The 20,757-nt window shown below is 38.4% G+C and overlaps 1 protein-coding gene across 4 annotated transcripts in view; it reads right to left on the minus strand.

The window, feature by feature from the left end:
• The window catches only part of LPP (LIM domain containing preferred translocation partner in lipoma), a 702,694-nt gene that overhangs the window by 437,455 nt on the left and 244,482 nt on the right, over nt 1-20,757 (minus strand). For all 4 annotated transcript variants that reach the window (XM_004577779.3, XM_058662126.1, XM_058662123.1 and 1 more), the window contains exon 4: nt 15,918-16,121. In XM_004577779.3, the coding sequence (XP_004577836.2) occupies nt 15,918-16,110 (193 nt within the window). In that variant the 5' untranslated portion in view covers nt 16,111-16,121. The remainder of the gene's footprint in view (nt 1-15,917; nt 16,122-20,757) is intronic.

Raw genomic sequence — 20,757 nt, forward strand, 5'->3', positions numbered from 1 at the left:
AAGCTACTGTTTGAGCTGTTAGTTCACAGCACCCTTTTCCTATCCCAGAGATTCACAACTCAAAAGTGGAGAACAAATACAAAGTTCTTACTGATGAGGATTTGGTCATATGTGACCAGATGATCAATTTTTTTTTGTACACTTCATGTCTCTTTTTTGAGGACAGGTGCTTACATTTTTAAGTACTGACTACACTTTTAGCTAGATTCTACAAATTCTTGATATGACAAGACATGATTATACATTTACAAAGCAAGATTCAAAAGATTAAGAACTCTCAAATAATCAAAAACAAACAATAAAGTCAACACAAACAAAACAAAACAAAACAAGAAAAAATATTCAAACTCTCCTAACACAGAACAGGCAGTTTCCGATTCCTGCAATACAAACTAAAGATAAGCCTGAAAAATAACAGGCAGAAATTGTACAATTCATGTATCAGTGGAGAGATTGGCCTATGCTAGTAGTTCCAGAACAGGATTTTTTCTTTTAAGGAACACCTACCTCAAATCAATTGTATTAGGACACCTGAGAGTGGGATCCAGTCTTAATAGCTTCTGGAGCTTCGGTAATTCTTATCAGTGTAGAAAGGGTAGTGGACCACTGTAGTCATGTAAACACCTTGTACCACAGGGCTATGCTATCCATGCTTTAGAAAGGTTTTAGACTGTAAGAGTTAATCAAAGGGAATGTGATAAATGATATTGGCATTACCTCTTCCATGTTAGCCGTGTCCTAAGGAAATAAGTCCATGGATTATCACACTGGTTAAAACAGAGGAGCTTATGTTCTGAGATGCACAAGTGAAAGGAGAAGATGAGAACTATTCAATTTGATCAAGACAGAGAGATGAGTACTCAGATTCCAGAGAAAAGCACTGTACTTTGCTAGCATGGGATAGATACATTAGTAAGACATGCATTTTAGCATATTAGAAATTCTCGTTCTTTTTGCATCAAAGGAAAAAAACTGAGCCACAATCAGATTCTTCCTCCAACTGCATTAAACTTTTTTTCATACATTCTTATTATTTTCCATTATATAATTTTTAGATATAGGATTTACCACTTTTCCCTTCCTTTCCTCTCTTCTAATCCTCAGCCACCATTTTCTGCCATGGTATGACAATAATAGAGTCCTTCAGCTGTAGCCACAATTCCAACATTCTGCTAGTTATGAGTATCATGATACTGTAGATACAGGTAACAGAAAATCATCTAGTATAGGCTTCTCAAGGTATGTTTAACAGTTGCACTAGTGACCTTCTTTTCTGTGGGAGTAAAGGTGTACACTGCAGTGCTACTTCACTTCCTGGGACTCTAGTCTCCATTATATATTTGGTTTATGGAAATATAAGAGAAGCTTGCAAAATTCCCTGTGATTTGGGAAGACAAGTGCAAGAAACAGCCTAGCAAAATCATTCCATCAAGAGAAAAGATTTGACTTTAGAAATCAAAGAGTTCTGCTAAAGGTATAAAAACAAATGGAAAGAATCTAAAATAGATTGAAAGGCCCCCACTGAATGCCTATGATTTCCAAACACTAAACCATTCTAACACTAGAAAACAGCCTGTTTTCAGAACTTTAGGTTGTTTTTAAGATCACCATGCCACTGAACCTTGATTTTTTTTTATTACATTTTTCTGTTCAGCAGCAAATCAAAGTTAAATTTTGCCCAAGACACCCTACAGTAAAAGGGAATATAGGAATAACTCTGGCACAATCTGGGAAGGGAAATGACCCATCTCTACTCTTCAGAGGCTCAGAGGAAGAGAAAGGTAAATGGGGAATAGAAAGGTAAAGGCATTGGTCAAGGCTAGATAGAAAGCTGGTACTAAACCCAAAAGAAAAATGCAGAAGTTCAAACTCTGAGCCCTTATTGTAAACCACCAGGCATTTTCACTTCCCCTGCCAACTGAGCTGACTTTGGGCCATGAGGAAAGAACTAGTTTCACAAACAATTATCACAACAAGAAATAAGGGTGGAGTCCTAAGGGGCTACAATCATGGTGGGTTACTTTTTACAATGAGATTTGTATCATGTTCCAAAAATAAATTGATTTGTTCCTTTAGTGTTCTACTAGATTAGCTTATAATAAAATCATGTCAGTGATTGTTAGCTATCTTGGTATACTTAAATCTTCCATTCACAAATACACAAAGCTTAAAAGGATAGACAGAGAGAGGCAAGCTCAGCCAGACAGTTAATTTCCAAAATATGAGTGCCACCACAAATGGCTCAGGCAGAGAAGCAAAAAAGGGTTTTCTGCAATTATTAATTGCTGCGTTACCATCAATATCATTATATAACACAGTAGCATATGGGGAACATTAAATGTATTTTCCAAAAAAACTGGCCAACTGGGTTAGCCAACAGCCTCCTTGAATCAAAACCTGTTGCTCCTTAGGGCTTGCATAGCTGCCTTGATTAAATACACTGACAGGCTCCAGTTGAAGGAAAGATTCCTTTTTTTTTAAAGGAGGTAAAATAGAGTAATTGCCAGATGTTTGCAATTTTAGCTATAAAAAGATGGCTGCTTTCCATTCCTGAGTATGTTGGATCTTTTCTCTTTCTACCCAAGCTATTGTGGTTCACTAAAATAGGCCACTGCACTGATGAATCATCTTTCAAAATTGCAATAATGGAAGCAGAACAAAAATGACATTTTAAATTCACATATAAGAGGAATAAATAATAAAGTATGGGTAATTGGTATATGCTATGAAACAAAAAGCATGTTGCACTCTCAAAAACCTGGTTCTCATTCACACAGACTTGTTCTTGAATTGCCTCTAACTACTTTTACCTATAGGAACATGTGCATATAGCCTCATCACTAAGCATTGATCTCAACTGTGAAACAGGGAGAAAGGTCCCTGTTTGATTCCCTCTCACTTGAAGAAACTCCTGTCTTGTCTTCATACCCTATCTTACCTGTGCATAGCTCATAGGAAACAGGTAAACATTTGCTGTGCAAATAAACAATGAAAAACACAGATAAATATGGTTCAAAGTAGGTGCTATGATTGTGTATATGTTGTATACATTTTATTATATACACATTGTAGTTTTTACAGTAATTGTTAGTAGAAACAGTACTTCTCATAAAGATATCCTAAATACAACTTCTTTTCCAACATTGATGTACAGCTCTTAAAGAAAAACACCACACAAAATACAATAGACATATCACCACATCATGATCCTATCAAGGACAAACATAAAAGAAACTATTTTTTTTATGACAAGCTGCAAATACATCCTTGTACTATAAAAAGGATAAAACATCACTTAGAAAATATTATTAAATACTTAGTTATAATTCAAAGTCTATGGGTCAAAAACACTGGAATATGACTTTCAGAACTAATATCCACACTTCAATAATAGCAAAAATAGTGCTAGTACTGATAAAGATGTTATTTATACCAGATATGAGCTGACTTATTACTGCATTTAATTTTGATAGCAACTATTTAGACTCACATATTTTTTTTAAAGATTGTATTATTATTGGAAAGCTGGATATACAGAGAGGAGGAGAGACAGAGAGGAAGATCTTCCATCCGATGTTTCACTCCCCAAGTGAGCAGCAACGGCCGGTATGCGCCAATCCGATGCCGGGAACCAGGAACCTCTTCCGGGTCTCCCACGCGGGTGCAGGGTCCCAAAGCTTTGGGCCGTCCTCAACTGCTTTCCCAGGCCACATGCAGGGAGCTGGATGGGAAGTGGAGCTGTCTGGATTAGAACCGGCGCCCATATGGGATCCCGGGGCTTTCAAGGCGAGGACTTTAGCCGCTAGGCCATGCTGCCGGGCCCGAGACTCACATATTTTTAAGGTAAGAAACAATTGGGCAAGTATAGACAGCAACTTAGCATAATGAGGCAGGGTCCTAGAGTAAAACTAAAACATCAAGCTAGATCTAGCTAATGATATTTAGTACTTTATCTGCGACGCCTGAGACGTTTGTCTTGGTAACCTTCCAATACCACCTTAGCTCCATGTGAGGTTTTCCTTCTGCATTTTCTCAGAGTTAACATGGATTCATTTCACAAATAGCTTACTATCACATTTTTGAATTGATAATTCAATGGTCATTTTCACATCTCATATTTCTAAAAACAAAAAGTTAGGAACTACTATGTACATTTGGTTTGTTTTGTTTTGTTTATCTACTATAGAATCTCATTCCATTAAAAAACCTTGGTATAGAAGACAGACATGAATTGATCACAGAAAATAAACCAAAGTAAATGCGTAGCCAAAAAAGAAAGAAAGGAAGAAAAAACATGAGCAAGGAAAACCTGTACACCAAGGACCACACAGAGTGGGCATACAGGGAAACCTAATGCCAGTTCTAACGCTGATAATTTTTGGTGCACATGTATGACTTTGAATTTCTGTCTTAGCAAGTAAGTTTTACACAAGCAGAACTTACAATTGAATTCATCATAACAGAATCAGATCAATAACAAAGACAAGAGCAAATTAAAATGTCATCTTAATGCCAACAGGACTTCCAGGCATACCTAATAAGTTTAAGTAAGATGGCATAATTTACCTGAATTAATGGAGAGCACAAATCATTATTGCAAAGGCTTTCTGAAATAGTATCTCCCTGGTAATCAGTTCTTTGTATATCAGTTCTTTGGATATTTACTACATGCAAACATTGAACCTATTCATGCACAGGTGATGTTAAGTAAGTGATTTTCACAAGTTGTATAAATGATTTCAATTTTTAAACAGTCCTGAGTAGTAATGATGGGACAAGATAATAGTAAAAAAGAAAAAAGTCAATCTTTTAACAAAAACAGTTATAATATTACCACAAGATGTAGACTCATACTGAGGAAGAAATACAAAACTACAGTGGGAGACAAAGTTCAAAATCTAGATTTTCACCCTGTTCTATGTCACTTCACGGATTGAGTGCCTGACTCCCCTCTGCAACAATTAAGTAAAGAGAAAGCTGAATGCACTTCAGGTGCCACAAAGACCAATCGGCCAACCCAGATGTTTACCATAACATTTAAGACTCTTCTGCCAGAGAGGCCAATTCAGTGACACACCAACTAGCAACTCTCATTCTGTGGGCACTTTATAGTACTGCACTTTAACAGAAAATAGAGTCCAAAGTACTTTACCATATGTCTTTCAAATTTCACATTTTTCACTTGTCTCTCTGCACCAGGATAATGAAAGAATTACTACAGTACTGCAGGACACTATGGTGATTAACCTGGATATAAAACAAGAAGGTGTACTAAAATCTACCTGCCATGTACATTTAAGTACACACATAATCAAGCTTCCACATTGAATATTTCATAACAAAATCCTTCTTTCATTGCTTTCCATTTTTCTCAGAATTACTTCAAAGTGAGAATACATAAAAAGCAAACCAGAACAAAACAACATGTTTAAGTGGCTCACACTTCACATTCTTAGAGTGTGTAACAAGGTTAAAAAAAAAGTCTATGTTGAAATTGTTTGGGGAGAATTAAGAGGAACAAGCTCTTTTGATCATCATCTTTTTTGTTGTGCATGTGTATTCACAGAAGTATTTCTTCCTGAAGTATCACAGACTCTTGTGGAGAGATGGCAGTGATACTTGCAGTCAGCACCTTTAGCAAGGTACTTCTTGCCCACACTCTGGTAAGATTGACTGGTTCTCATTGTTACTCTCTCTGGACCAGGAAACTGATGGACCTCAACTTCCTGGAGCTATTCTTAGATGTAAGTTTCAGAGCATATTAGAATGTTGGTGCCTGCCACAATGAAGTCCCTCTGCTCACACTGTAGGAGCCAGAAGCATTTCTTGAAGACCTGAGATAAGAATTGCCAAAATTACAAGAGTCACAAAGGGCATGCTGTTCCCCCTGCCTGACCTGCTGGTGCATCCACTCCCCTTTCAGCCTCATCAACAAAGCCAACTGCTCTCCAAAACTCAGATCGGATGTTCCCTCCCCACCCAAGCTTTCCCCCAGTTCCATCTATAAGTTCCTTCATGTTATTGTGTGGCACCAAATTTACATAGTGTGAGTTTGGAGATGTGCCAGGCCTGTTGCTTCAGCAAGACGACTTAGGCTGCTTGAGGACAGCAGCAAACAGAACAATAAAAAGAACAGAGTAAAGGGTGACCCTACAAAAATGAAGTACTGGGAGGCTGAAGAACCACATCCCAGGACCAACTCAACTGCATAAATGCTGCCCTCAGTCATCCAGGCTCTGATGGCAGCTATTTTAAAGGATGGTAAAAAAAATGAATTTTATAATCCTATGCATGCTATTGCTAGTAATTATTCTGTATTATAAATACTTAGAACTAGCCTTAACATTGCTATAAGTAACGACTTTATCAATTAACTGTGATCAATATTATTAGTCTCTAATAATAATGATAGGAATCATTGTACATCAATAATAATATAAATGGTTAAATTCTGCAATCTGGATGAGTCTTAATAATATATCTACTGGGCACAGTAGCCTAGCAGCTAAAGTCCTCACCTTATTAGATGTGAGTTGCAATAATTTCACAAAAATTATTATTATTAATAATAATGGTGGGCCCAGCGGCATGGCCTAGCAGCTAAAGTCCTCGCCTTGAAAGTCCCGGGATCCCATATGGGCGCCGGTTCTAATCCCAGTAGCTCACAAAACAACCAAAATGTCAAAACAAACAAGCCACTCAAGAAATGGGCACGGGAAATGGGCAAACACTTCACAAAGGAACAAACCCAAATGGCAAATAAACATATGAAAAAATGCTCAAGTTCCCTGGCAATAAGGGAAATCCAAATTAAAACATCAATGAGGTACCACCTAACGCCAGTAAGACTGGCCCACATGAATAAAAGCACCAACAACACTTGCTGGCGAGGTTGCGGGGAAAAGGGATCCCTACTCCACTGCTGGTGGCGCTGCAGGCTGGTACAGCCTCTATGGAAATCAGTATGGAGAATATTCAAACAACTCAAATTCAACATACCGTATGATCCAGCAATAGCACTCCTAGGAATATATCCATACCACCTGTTTCGCGAGAAACCAACATGCACTCCTATGCTCATAGCAGCACAATCAGTAATTGCAAAAACATGGAAGCAACCAAAATGCCCATCAACAGAGGATTGGATAAGAAAGCTATGGTTCATCTACTCCATGGAATACTACTCAGCTATTAAAAAAAAACAAAATGCAGTTCTTTGTGGCCAAATGGGCCAAACTGGAAACCATAATGCTAAGGGAAATGAGCCAATCACAAAAGGTTAAATACCACATGTTTGCCTTAATTTAAGATGATATGATGTTATGTATAACATGTTATGTTTTGAATGTTATATGTTGTGTATAAACTAAAATTGAAGTATAGGTGAGGTGGTCACAGAAGGTGGCTGGGAACTCGCATTTACTTTTAACATATTGGTTACTCATTACTATGTCAATTAATTCCATAATGATGTAAATTTTTGCTGATGGTATGATGGAGCTTTCAATTGACTGGGATAATACTCTGCTAGCTCTGTCTTCAGACCAGAGAGGGTATACCTAAGAAGCCGTTGAACTTGACTGGACAATAAGATGCTGGACTCTATGTTTGGTATATGCTTGCAATGGGGGAATCTCAACTGAACTTGAGCTGTGGTTATGCAACAAGGTGGAGGAATCCACCATGGTGGGAGGGTTTGGGGAGGGGTGGGAGAACCCAAGTATCTATGTAACTGTGTCACATAATACAATGTAATTAATGAAGTTAAATAATAAAAAAAAAAAATCCCAGCAGCTCCACTTCCCATCCAGCTCCCTGCTTGTGGCCTGGGAAAGCAGTTGAGGATGGCCCAATGCATTGGGACCCTGCACCCACGTGGGAGACCTGGAAGAGGTTCCAGGTTCCTGGCATCGGATTGGCGCGTACCGGCTCGTTGTGGCTCACTTGGGGAGTGAATCATCAGATGGAAGATCTTTCTTTCTGTCTCTCCTCCTCTGTGTATATCTGGCTGTAATAAAATGAATAAATCTTTAAAAAAATAATAATAATGGTAAGTTCTCATTCTAGAAAGACGACACATTCCAAGAGGGCAAGAGTTATTCTTCATTTTGTTGAATAAGCACAAAAAAAAATGAATTCCTTAGAGTTGTATGGCACTCTCTGATTGCAAAACATTTCACATTTATTATTTATTTATTTATTTAAAGTCACCAAAACAACCTTGTACTATTAACAGCTAACTAATGAGACAGTGGAAAGTACAAGATCAAGCAGTAAAATGTGTGTGGATTATGAAGTCCCCTAACCATCAAACGATGTCATGAATTGACATTTGTGAGCACAAATAAGCCAACACCTAGCTACACCTGATGCTATCTGAAAAAAACGTAAATTATTTTCTCAGCAGGAGGATGCAACATAAAGAACAAGTTAATACAATTAATACTTGTATTCTTCAATAAATAAACAGCTTGTCCTCTTTTCCATGAAAAATGGAAACTGATGCATTGTACTCCATGGTGACAGACGAGGTTCAATGTGCTTTCCCTGATCCAGAAAAGGGACAAAGCCTGTCAAACCCACATCTCATTAGAGTCCCTGATGTACCCATGAATTTGTGACTGTCCTGTGGCACATCATGCATTAATGCACAAGCATCTTAGGTGCTATGAATCACTTAGGATCTCAGGATCTGCGATCACTAGCAACTTGAAATAACCCTCATGTACCTCAAAAGCTGCATCTTGTTTTGGGAGTAAAGACTACAACACAGGCAAATACTCTGCGCAGTCAAATACTGAGATGAGATATCATTATTTTCTACTTTCAGGTTTAAAAAAACAAAGATTTTTCTAACAGTAAAAACAAAACAAAACAAAAAGAGATAAAACACCACTTTCAAAAGAAAACTGTTGAACAAAAATCCGTGTTAAGTATTGACATACTTTCAGGGAAATGCATTATTAGGCAATTCTGTACTGTGCAAACACCCAGAGTATACTGACACTAAGATGGCTTGCACGTCACTAAGCCCTGCAATCTATGAAGCCACTATGGTGTGTGTGTCCCATCACTGATAGAAAGAGTGTAATGAGGTAAATGACTGTGCATTGCTACAGTTGATCATCCTTCCTCACACACCTTGTTTGGCCAAACTGCATGACTTTTTACCACCAAATGCTAATTCTCTACGTGGAACAATCATTCAGACTACATTAATTCCTAGGAACCAAGGTACAGATAAGCCTCTAGTGCCCTTATAAAATCTAGATTATGGACCCAATATTGTCCTGGATGCTGAGAGCCATGGAAATCCTCTCTTGCCCTACCGTATTAAATCGAGATTTGACAGCAAATGAAAACACTAAACTAGAGCACCTTCCAATCCCGTTCTTGTTCTGCTGCTCAAGGACTTTACAACTAATACATGAAAAATAGCCTCAGCATGAGAACATAAAGGAAACAAGTGCAGCTATCACTTTCCTGATGGGAAACTCAGTTGTATAAGTTGTTGCAGCACTTACCGCATTTACTAATTCCTATCTTATTAAATAGCTCTAAAGTATTCTCTTCCATGGAATGAATTAATAATTACAGGGTAGCAGAAACCACAGAAAGTTCTAGTTTGTTTGCTTTGGTTTTTTGGAAAATGAGTTCTTGGGATAAACATTGTGGTACAAAAGGTAAGCCCAACACATGTGACTCTGGCATCCCATATGGCTGCGGGTTCTAGGCAAAGCTTGCTCCATGACAAAGCAATGGAAGATGGACACAGTGCTCAACCCCCGGCACCTATGTGGGAGATCCGGATGAAGCTTCTGGCTCCTGTCTTAGGGCTGGCCCAGCCTCATCTGTTGAGGCCATTTGCATAATGAACAAGCAGTTGGAAGGATTCTATCACTCTATCTGTACTTGCCTCTCTCAGACCTTTCAAAATAAATGAGAAAGAGATAGAGATATCAAGTTCTGGATTTAGGTCCTTCTGATTTATCTTGAAACACTGCAGCGATACAATTAAGACAAGGCTGGAAACATGAGGTCTTATATGTATCATATAGAAGAGAGGACTGCCTTGTGGCACTTGGGTGCTTGCCACCCGCATGGGAGATCCAGATACTGTTCCAAGCTCCTGGCTTTAGCCTTAGCCCAATCCCAGCCATTGCACCCATTTGGGGAGTAAAGCAGTATATGGAAGATTTCTCTTGTCTTTCCTTTTGTCTCCTTTGCTCAGCCTGTCAAATTTATAAATTAAAAACAGATCATTTAAAAAGTGAGCAAAATGTATGTAGGAATAGTGTATGAAAAGGGTCACTATGTCAAAAGCAATTTCATGATAAGTCATGAAATAACAAAAATAATAAATTTAGAAAACACAAGAGGCTGTTAAGTCAGACTTCACATAAACAAAGCCCCTTAGCATCAGTAGGAGGCGTAGAAATGAGGTCCAGCTAGACTCTTTTACTAGTGACATGATTCCTTAACAAGCTACATTACTTCTGCTGGTTTCACAGCAGGAAAATAAAAATAACATCCAAGTTATGCACCTTAGAGAACTACAGTAAGAATCGTCTTCTGAAAACTAAGAAACAATGAATATGGCAGTCCGGTATACATTACACAGGATTCTACCTGTGCAAAAGGATTCTTCCAGGGGTGCTTTGTGAGTTGGTGCTGCAGGGTTTCACTTTTTGAAAAATTCAACACAGAAATTCAACATGGCATGTTTAAAGAAATTTCCATAATACCACAAGTCTGTTCTATGCCACAAAACAATTTCAACTTCAATATTTGAAACTTTACAAATCACTCTGTATTGTTAACTATTGCAAATGCTGGGTAGAAACCATTATCAAACTCCAGTCAACCAAACCATTGAGAGAAAATCCAAGAATGTGTGTGTGTGTGTGCGCGCATGCGTGCACATGCTTTTCTAACTCCCAGAATGTTAGATAATAGTTTCAAAGAAATAATGTGTTAGTAAAACTCAAACTAGTCTCCATCCTGCCATCAAAGGCTAATGTTTCTTTCTTTTGTTTATATTATATTACTATTTTAAAGATCCAAAAAAGATTAATTTACTTGTTGTTCCTAACAGTACAGAGTAGAAATTGCTGCAACAAAATCACAAATACATGCTAAAAATCATTTCACAAAAAATTCAATAGACTTAACGCTGTAAAATCTGTTACAAGATAAAGCAATAAAAGATAGATCTGGGCTAATAAGCACATGACATATAGATCGGAAGGTTATTTGGAAATGAAGAGGCACCCAAAGATAGCTTCAAGAAATGAAATCGTTACAAAATCACCAAGAATCCTGAGAACAATGAAAGTGAAATAAAAGAACACAGGCTTAAGGAGCTATTAACTGGGGGACAAAAAATACACTCCGTTTTAAAGTGTGCCAAACTCCTCAGGAAAGGTTATTAGTAGAATAATTTATGAAAGATAATTATAAAATATAGGTTACACAAAAATATAATTTGATGTGACAAAACATGTGGGTAGGATTCACAGAATTAAAATATGAGAAAACAAATCACAGAGATTCCAGACTTGATACCAAGATATGAAATGTAACTGGCAACTTCACGGTAGCATTGGTTAAACTGCTAGATGAAAAAGCTCAAAGTGTGAACATATGAGAGTAAAAGTAATGCGAATTCATAGACTTGAAGCCACAGTCATAGTGCGTAAGCACTTGAGAATCCAGAACATGTACCTATGTTGCCAGGTGTTGAGGATTACCTAATTGACTCAATTATGGAGTCACTACTGAATGTCCACTAGGTGTCCATCCCCTGCTAGATCCAAATGTGGTGATGGACATTTGGCAGTCAATGGCTGCCTTCCAAAGACCCAGGACTGTTGGGGGAAAGGGGGTCTTACTGTGGTTTGCCCCCTCTAAAACTCATGTTAAAATTTGACTGACATTGTGGTGGTGGTGCAAGGGGGACTTTATAAGAGGTGTTTAGACCATCAGTATCTTTCTTCCAGGACTGGTTTAGTTCTCACAAGAATTAAGATGCACCACCTTCAGGCTGTCTCTTGTGTTTTGTTTCTTCCCCTTATACTTGCTTCCCCTTCTGCTTTACACCGGGACCTGAGAAAGTGATAGGCCCATATCAGAAGCAGTTGTGATGTTCTTGAACTTCCCAGCCTTCAGAATCATGAGTAGAAAGAGACTTCTGTTATTGCAACAGAAAATTCAAAGCTCAAAACTAAAACTCAAAACTGTGCTCAAGTACAAGCTAGTCTATTAAAAGGCAGATTGTGATATGAATTGCACACATTGCATAATGAGGTAAGGAGGTGTAAAAGCAGTCATTGCTACTGTGTAGTGCATGGTCAGGATAACTCTAGACTGAGGCAGAAAGGAACGGATGCCTAATGCCTAAAGCACTTGCCCTGCTCAGCACTGAACTTTGATCTTAGCAAGCTATTCACCTCTGAACCAAGAACACACACTGTACACAGCACTTCACACATTTACAGTAGAAAAACTGGGATTGTCTCATTTCTGTTAGCTCAAACTTTCTTTGTGGTAAGGTTTCTTATAAGTCAAAATTTCAAACAATTAAAAAAAAAGGTAGGAGCCGGCAACTGGTAAACACAGTTGCTCTAAATGCAAAGAACAGTGTGAGCTGCCAGATAAGACTGATCACTGATTCATTATATAAATAAAATTCATGTTACTTTCGGTGGATTACACTAACTGTATAGAGAAGTCTAAATGGACCACAAAAGAGCAAAATGTATTCAAACATAAAAATTTAAGTATATAAAAATTTTAACCAAAAAGCAGCAAATTATAATGCATCTAAAGTAACAGAGTGTAGTACTAACATTTTGATTAAAGAAACCTAGGACCATGCATTGGCCTGGTAGTTAAGACACCCACATCCTACACTAAAGTACCTACATTCAATCCCTGGCTTCATTTCCTGATTCCTGCTTCTAGGTAGTATGGATGCTGTGGGGCAGCAGGCAATCCTGAGAAGCAATTCAAACAGAAGGGTCCCTGCCACCCATGTAGGAGAGGCAGACAGCATTACTAACTCTCGTTTCCAGGAAGGTCCAGTGTTTGCACTGTAGGCATTTGGGGAGTGAACTAGTTGATAAGTGATTTTTGTCTCTCTCTTTTCCTCCCACTCAGTGTATGAATGTGTGTGTGTTTGTGTTTATGTATGTGCAACTGCATATACTTTATATACATATATATGTATATATATATATAAAATCTTACAATAAATATCTATTGTCATAATATAAAATGGATGAGTATTTCCCCAGTATTATTTTTCAAATGTATATATAAAAGGAAGATTTCTGGGGAAAAAAAAAAAGCATGAAAGAGGGAGAGGGAAAAAAAAGCATGAAAAGGACAAACATTTGCAAAAATGGCCCAAAATTTCAGAAAGCCAGATAGAGTTGCTAAAACTGAGGATGCTAATATTCCAAATTTCTTATTCCACAAGAAGCATAACTGAGCAAGGCATGTCCCCAGCTAGCCATCCACCATCCGACCCAGTATACGTACACCCAAAAAACACTGGACCATATGCAATCATACCTACTCAAAACACTGTGGCCTTATAAGAGCCACAAGAAACAACAGGACAAATGAGAAACCATGCTTCTTTCCATTTCAATGGGGAGGTAAAGCTTGTATTCTGAAAAGGGAAGAATGGAGCATTTCTATAACATAGGATCTGGGGGCCATGCATGCCAGAGCGACAGGACTGGATATCAGTAACAGTCACAAAGTCTTAAAGCATGCCATATCCCCTCACCAAGCTTCATTTCTTTGCAGGAAAGTAAGATACTTCATAGGCTTGTACAAGATGACAATAAAATAATAATGAAAAATGCAGTGACATGTACAATACGGTCAATAAGAGACACAGTTAAGAGCAGGAGAAACAGCAAAACTATTAGAAATTTAATAGAATCTGATATTTGTAGATATTCACAGGAGCAATTCCTTCTGACCTAGGCTGTATCTAGAAATGTTGGAGAAAGATATGCAAATAGAATTTTGACAGTCAGCAAAAGCATGTGGAGTGGTATGGTAAAATAGGACAAAGAGTTGTGGAACGCAGAACATGCAAACACAATCATAGAAAACAAGAGGGACAATGGCCCACAACAGAGCAGGCTGTATGTATCACAACAGGTGAGTCATCCAAGGAGGATACCCTAACATAATCCCTAACAACCCCAGGGAGGGAGTTAAGAAGAATACCATTAAATGCTTTGCTTTTCCCTTAGCCACTCCTGTCATTATTGCTTCCTAAAGAACCTGCCCTCACCCTAGCCTTGAGGCATGCACCAACTCTCACACCAGTGAATACTTGCACACACCTTTGCCTGCAGCACTGTAAATAATCTGTCCTTACTCCAGGCAAAGTAAAGAGATGCACTTTTAACTTTCCCCCACAATCGGGAAACAAAGTAACAATGTCCCTTACATGCAAATAAGGGAAAATGTTGAGGGGAAAAAAAAAAAAAAGAAGCCAACACAGCTCCAGATCGCTGGGAAGAGGTAGTCACAGACACTGTCTCCAACCCTGCAATCCCTCATGAATGATGTGACAATGAAGATCAATTCTACTAAGTTCTTGATTAATTGCAATGGTGCAATCTTGCAATCTAGGTCAAGGGTGATACAATCTGAAGCACTGCTATAGAGATTAGTTGAGCATCAGAGGTTTTAGATAGATAGATAGACAGACAGACAGATAGATAGATAGATACAATGATTTTTTTTTTTTTTCAGGACATCTCTGATGCTTTTGTCACCCTTTCTGGGGAAGGATGCCCAAAGAAACACAGCCTGGCTCTAGGTGCAAACCTATAGCTGCCCTTTAGCTAACACTCTACCTAAGCATCAGTCACTTTACACAAGCCAGATGCTAAATGAGACTTCCGTCATCAGTCCTAAAATGCTAAGAGTAAAGAAAAGTGTTTTATTGCAGCAAGAAAAAAAGGCTATCACAGAGTGTGAAACTATCTCATAAAATACTGCTAAAACAGCATATGATGCCATCCAAAAAGCAACTGGTAACATCCTAGAGATAGTAATTTTTTTTTTTCTCAAAAGACAGGGCAGGAGCAGAAAACAGAGAAAGAGGAGCTCAATCACTTTCCTCTCTCAGTTTCCAGAAATTTAACATTCTTTTGTTTCTTAGTTAAAATTACCACTTCATACCTTTGAATGAACTGCTGACATGGTTAAAAATATGTAATCTCTCAACCAGAGTCTGGCACCATTTGCACTGCCTGTGAGATTTAATGAGTGTGCACACACATTCATCTGAGATGTTGGACTCACACCAACCTTCAAACCACATTCAATATAAACTGGATGTATGGTTATTAAAACCTCTGCAACTAGGCTTCCCTCAAATTTATCTGTACATTGTAGCAAAGCCGTATCTCCTAAAGCACCCCAGACAATTTTATCTCACAGCAGCAAAAGGGAGGAAAGCTAGCCATAGAAGAAAAAAATATATATTCCAGATAACTTATTGGGTTCACTCTGTATACATTTCTAATGCAACTACTGCTCAGAGCCTTCTGAGGCATTGCTTCAAGCAAGAAGAGACCAATGACCAATAGACATACTCCTAATGACAGTGGGCTGAGAGCAGAAGAGGATGCAGTAACACGGCACTGAGTGAGCAACACTCAGACCTCATTCCTAGTTTCACTGTTCCTCCACAACCAGATAGTCCATGTGAGACCTTTGTCTTTTTGTTTGTACTAGACAACTTTTTGGGGGCTCCTTAACTTTTGATAGCCCATAAAAATTAAAACATTTCACACCATGACATAATCAACTGCCTTTTTCCAAAGCAACATTGTATATAAGCCATCACTAGTGCACTGACATTTCCCACACTGGGTACTCACCCTCACCACCAGGCTGCTTATAGGGGTTGTACTTGGGTTTTGGAGCAACTACTGGTGCAAACTTCTTGGGAGGCTGCTGTGTGGACACTGAAATGCTGGGAGTCCCAAAGGAATGGGTGGTCTCCATCCGAGCAGGAACATGGCCTAGGGGCTCACCAGTGCTTTTGACAGGTAGCCAGGATGGATGAGACATTGTTGCAGAATCTACAATAAAAAGGAACAAGCAGTGTTTTTAAAGAAGCATGAAAATAGAGATCAAATACCCCATTACATCGCCACTTCCATCCCAATGAATGATTACTGATCATTGATGAAGGTCTCTGAAAAGAAGAATGAAGGAAAATGGAACAAGGAAAAAAAATAAGGGCAAACAGAATGGTCAGGAGGAAGTGGAAGGAGAAGAGAAGATCACTTCCCTAAGCTTGAATATCTTCCTTCTTTCCTTCCTTCTTTCTTTCCTTCTTTCTCTTTTTCTTTCTTCCTTCCTTCCTTCCTTCCTTCCTTCCTTCCTTCCTTCCTTCCTTCTTTCTCTTTCTTTTTCTTCCTTCTTTCCTTCCTTCCTTCCTTCCTTCCTTCCTTCCTTCCTTCCTTCCTTCCTATAGTGAAAGGCTTCCATACTTGAATAAGTTTCTATACTAAAGATTGGCGAAAAGCTTCCATTTTATGAAAAATTTATTAATCACCATGCTAATCAAATGGTGATATCTCAATGAAATGGTCAGTTATCTAAGTAAGTTTTTTAAACAGGTATCAATGGGATGCTGACACAGCTCATTTGTTACTAAGGGCAGAACCAACAACTTTTCATAGATGAGGTAACTTTCAAACTAGCTGAGGGTTGATCAGAGGTGAGGCCTGAAAAATACCTGCAAGTCAGGCAGAAAAGCACAGAGCGCTTGTGGTCGGTGACCCTATAGCAAAGGCACATGGAAGCAGCTTGCAACAGAACTAAAGCACAGGATACAGCCAAGGCAGAGAGGACATTGCAAATAAATATGAGTTTATATAGGTTTTCTAAGACTTTAAGGAACCACTATTATTTCATTTTGGAATGGACCATAACAGGTGCAAGGAAGGACATTTAAAAAGAATTCTCATGCAGATGCATCTCTGGTCCCCATCTACGGGCACTTGGAAATCAACAAGAAGTACTGGTGGGTTTGCACATTAATACCTTATATTGAGCACTGAAAGGATACTCAGTATTGTTCAATATTCAGTACCTTGAAGATGAGGACCAACAATTCTGCACAACAACAAAATTCCCACCAGCCATGCAAAATTGATACCACATGGGACTTTCATGAAAATGTTTAACTAGGAGGGGACAATCACCCAAGCCCACATGCTGTTCTCTTCATCCTGTCTATAGTCCCTAGGAAAGAAAAATGATGATGCCTCCATCAGAAGCAGCCAATCACTCCTCCAGACAGCCTGCCTGCTGGGGATGAGCCTTGTGAACTGCTTCTGAAGAGGGCTCTCCAAGTCTGATTGCAAGAGCTCTCTAGCACAGGAAAGGCCCAGAAGATACCTTATACCCATCCCCAGGCCCAAATCCACCTAGCAATTTATTAATTGAACTGAATTAATTAAGAGGGCTGCATGATTACCTCCAGATGTCAAATGACAAAGAGTACAGGAAATGCATGGAAAAATAAAGGCCAAAGCAGATGACACTGCAACAGAGAGAGGAAGGAAGGACACAGTGCTGCCTACATGGTAATCTCATCTATACCATAGATGAGCAGTATAACCTGCAATCCAGGCAGTGTTTCAAGCACCTACACTCCCTCAAAACTAAAATTGAAAAATAATGTCCTATTTAACACACAGAGTCGTTAAAAATAATCATTGAGAACACATTAAAGCATCTTGTTTGCTGTTAAACAGCTAGAAAGTCTTTGGGAATTATACAGCCATCCTGTAAAATGGAAACAGCTAGAGATGTACTATTTCTTTTCTTTTCTTTTTTTTTTAACATTCCCTGTGATTTTTTTTTTATTACATTGCATTATGTGACACAGTTTTATAGGTACTGGGATTCCCCCCACCCTTCCCCAAACCCTCCCCCCATGGTGGATTCCTCCACCCTGCTGCATTGCCACAGTTCAAGTTCAGTTGAGATTCTTTCATTGCAAGCATATACCAAACATAGAGTCCAGCATCTTATTGTCCAGATAAGTTCAACGGCTTCTTGGGGAGACCATCTCTGGTCTGAAGGCAGAGCCACTAGAGTGTCATCCTAATCAATTAAAAGCCCCAACATAACATCAGCAACAATTTATAATGTTATGGAATTAGTGGACAGAGTATTGGGTAACCAATATGTTAAAAAAAAAACAAAAAATACAAGTTCTTAACCACATGAGGTTGAGATAATATTATATTTTACAGGTACTATTTTTCATATTGACATCATTTCATCTTAAATTAAGGCAAACATGTGGTATCTAACCTTTTGGGATTGGCTCATTTCCCTTAGCATTATGGTTTCCAGTTTGGCCCATTTGGCTACAAAGAACTGCATTTTGTTTTTCTTAATAGCTGAATAGTATTCCATGGAGTAGATGAACCATAGCTTTCTTATCCAGTCTTCTGTTGATGGGCATTTCGGTTGCTTCCATGTTTTTGCAATTACTGATTGTGCTGCTATGAACATAGGGGTGCATGTTGGTTTCTCGCGAAACAGGTGGTATGGATATATTCCTAGGAGTGCTGTTGCTGGATTGAGATGTACTATTTCTTAAGGAGAAATATAGCCTGGGAATCAATGCACAAGGATACCAGATGACACGATGAGGGTAGCTTTTCCCCCTCGTCACAAGATCTTTCTTCACTTTTCTCTTGTAAACTTTTCATTATGTATACTGTGAACACAACACATGTTAAATTAAGAGTTCTTTGAAAGGGAAAAGACCACTAGATCACCATGAATGTTTAGCAAAGAAACTATTATGGAAAAATAGGCACTGAATATCTGTTTCACTCATGGCTTTTAAATGCGGCTGTATATTTGGAATCATTTGAGAAGATCGTGTTTTATTAAATAACAAAACCAAGCTCATTTCTCAGTGTTGAGAAACACAAATTTTGTTTGTTTATAATTGAGTCTTGGTCTTCCACTAAATGGGGACAATAGCTCCTGTTTGTCTTCAACATGACTGATGTGAATATAAGTGGTGAATTAGTAGGATCAAATATAGCTTGAAAGCATCAATGTACTATGCACATTTACAGTGTAAAATTCAATTGCATATTTTTAAATTGGTTTAGTACTGTCCTTGAAACATTTCCATAAATTTAAATTAGTCTGAATATAATTCTATTAATATTATTATTATAGATTTTTATTAGAAAGATTTAGAGAGGAGAGACAGAGAGAAAATTTTCCATCTGTTGTTTAATTCCCCAAATCGCTATGATGGCCAGAGCTGACCAAGCCGAAGCCAAGAGCCAAGAGCCTCTTCCAGGTAATTCACGTAGGCACAGGGATCCAAGGCTTTGGGCCATCCTCCACCGCTTTTTTTGAGGGGGGGCCTCCGGAGTGACCCTGATGGTCATTGCAAGAGAGGGTAGGGATCCAAAGTTGGAACCAAGTAAGACTATTTCTCAAGCCATAAGCAGGAAGCTGTATGGGAAGTGGATCAACTTGGTCACAAACCAGTACCCATTTGGAAATGCAGGCAAACAATAAGCAAGTTGAGCACTGCTCCTCCCAATAAGAATTTTTTTTAAGTCCATTAATACAAGATGCAGTAGTTTCTAAAGCAAAAAATGTACATTTACTGAGCAATTCCCTGTTACTTATTGTGACACTCTGGCCTTTTCAGGTACGCCATAGGTAGTATAATAACACACACAACTTCTGGGAAAGTGTAATAAAAATGAAAACTGAGAAATCAAATATGCAAATCATTCACCCTATACTCCTCACCCCTCTGCTCCACACTTTAAAATATTTCAGTAACATCCCATCTACCCAACAAAACACCTCAATCTGCTTTCTAGCCGATTATCAGATTGTATATGACCATTCATATCTTCCTTTACCACCCTCTGCACATTAGCAGTGACTCAGTGACATCAATCCCTAAATTTTATCAGGCAATTACATGATCCTTGCTTATGTGTGCCCACCATTAACAATTCCATTTTCTTCCCTTTACTTTCTACCATGTCATGTACTTGCATATGGATCCATTTCTAACATCTGACTCTAAATATTTCCCCAACGAAAGTAATTTAATTCCTTCTCTTGGCTTTTGAAAAACTTCTTCCACAGTCCACAGGAAGCTACTTACTCACTTGTCTATCCACCCTAACTTAGCCAGAAGTTCCTGAGGACCACTTCCCTCTGCCTAATCAGTGCCTGACCCAGAAGGCCTTAGAAAAACATCTTCTCTGCAAGAATGTATAAAGAATGACAAAAAGAGACATACCCATGTGTCTCTGCCTTTCGTCTCAGTACTCACTGATACAACCAACTAATTTTTTCCCTTTTTGAGTGTGTGATATGGTGACTAATGCTGATAGATTTTTAGATACTTACTGAACTTCAAACTCTTACAATACATACTGTTCAGCCATGGTAATAGTAAGCTGATGTATGAATAACCCATTTTTAATTCAATTACTTACAGCAGTTGAATCCCAAGTTCACATGTTAATGGTGCTAAGACATTAAAAAAAAAAAAAAGAAAAAAAAACTCCATCAGACTATAGTTGCAAGATGAGGTCTTTGGAAGGTGAATATAAAGACCATTTGGGTGGTGCCCCATGATTGAGGATCATTTGCTTCCTGAAAAGGGAGAGACCATGCACTGAGACAAACTTTGAACCT

Source organism: Ochotona princeps, chromosome 3 (assembly GCF_030435755.1).
Source record: "Ochotona princeps isolate mOchPri1 chromosome 3, mOchPri1.hap1, whole genome shotgun sequence".
Taxonomy (NCBI): domain Eukaryota; kingdom Metazoa; phylum Chordata; class Mammalia; order Lagomorpha; family Ochotonidae; genus Ochotona; species Ochotona princeps.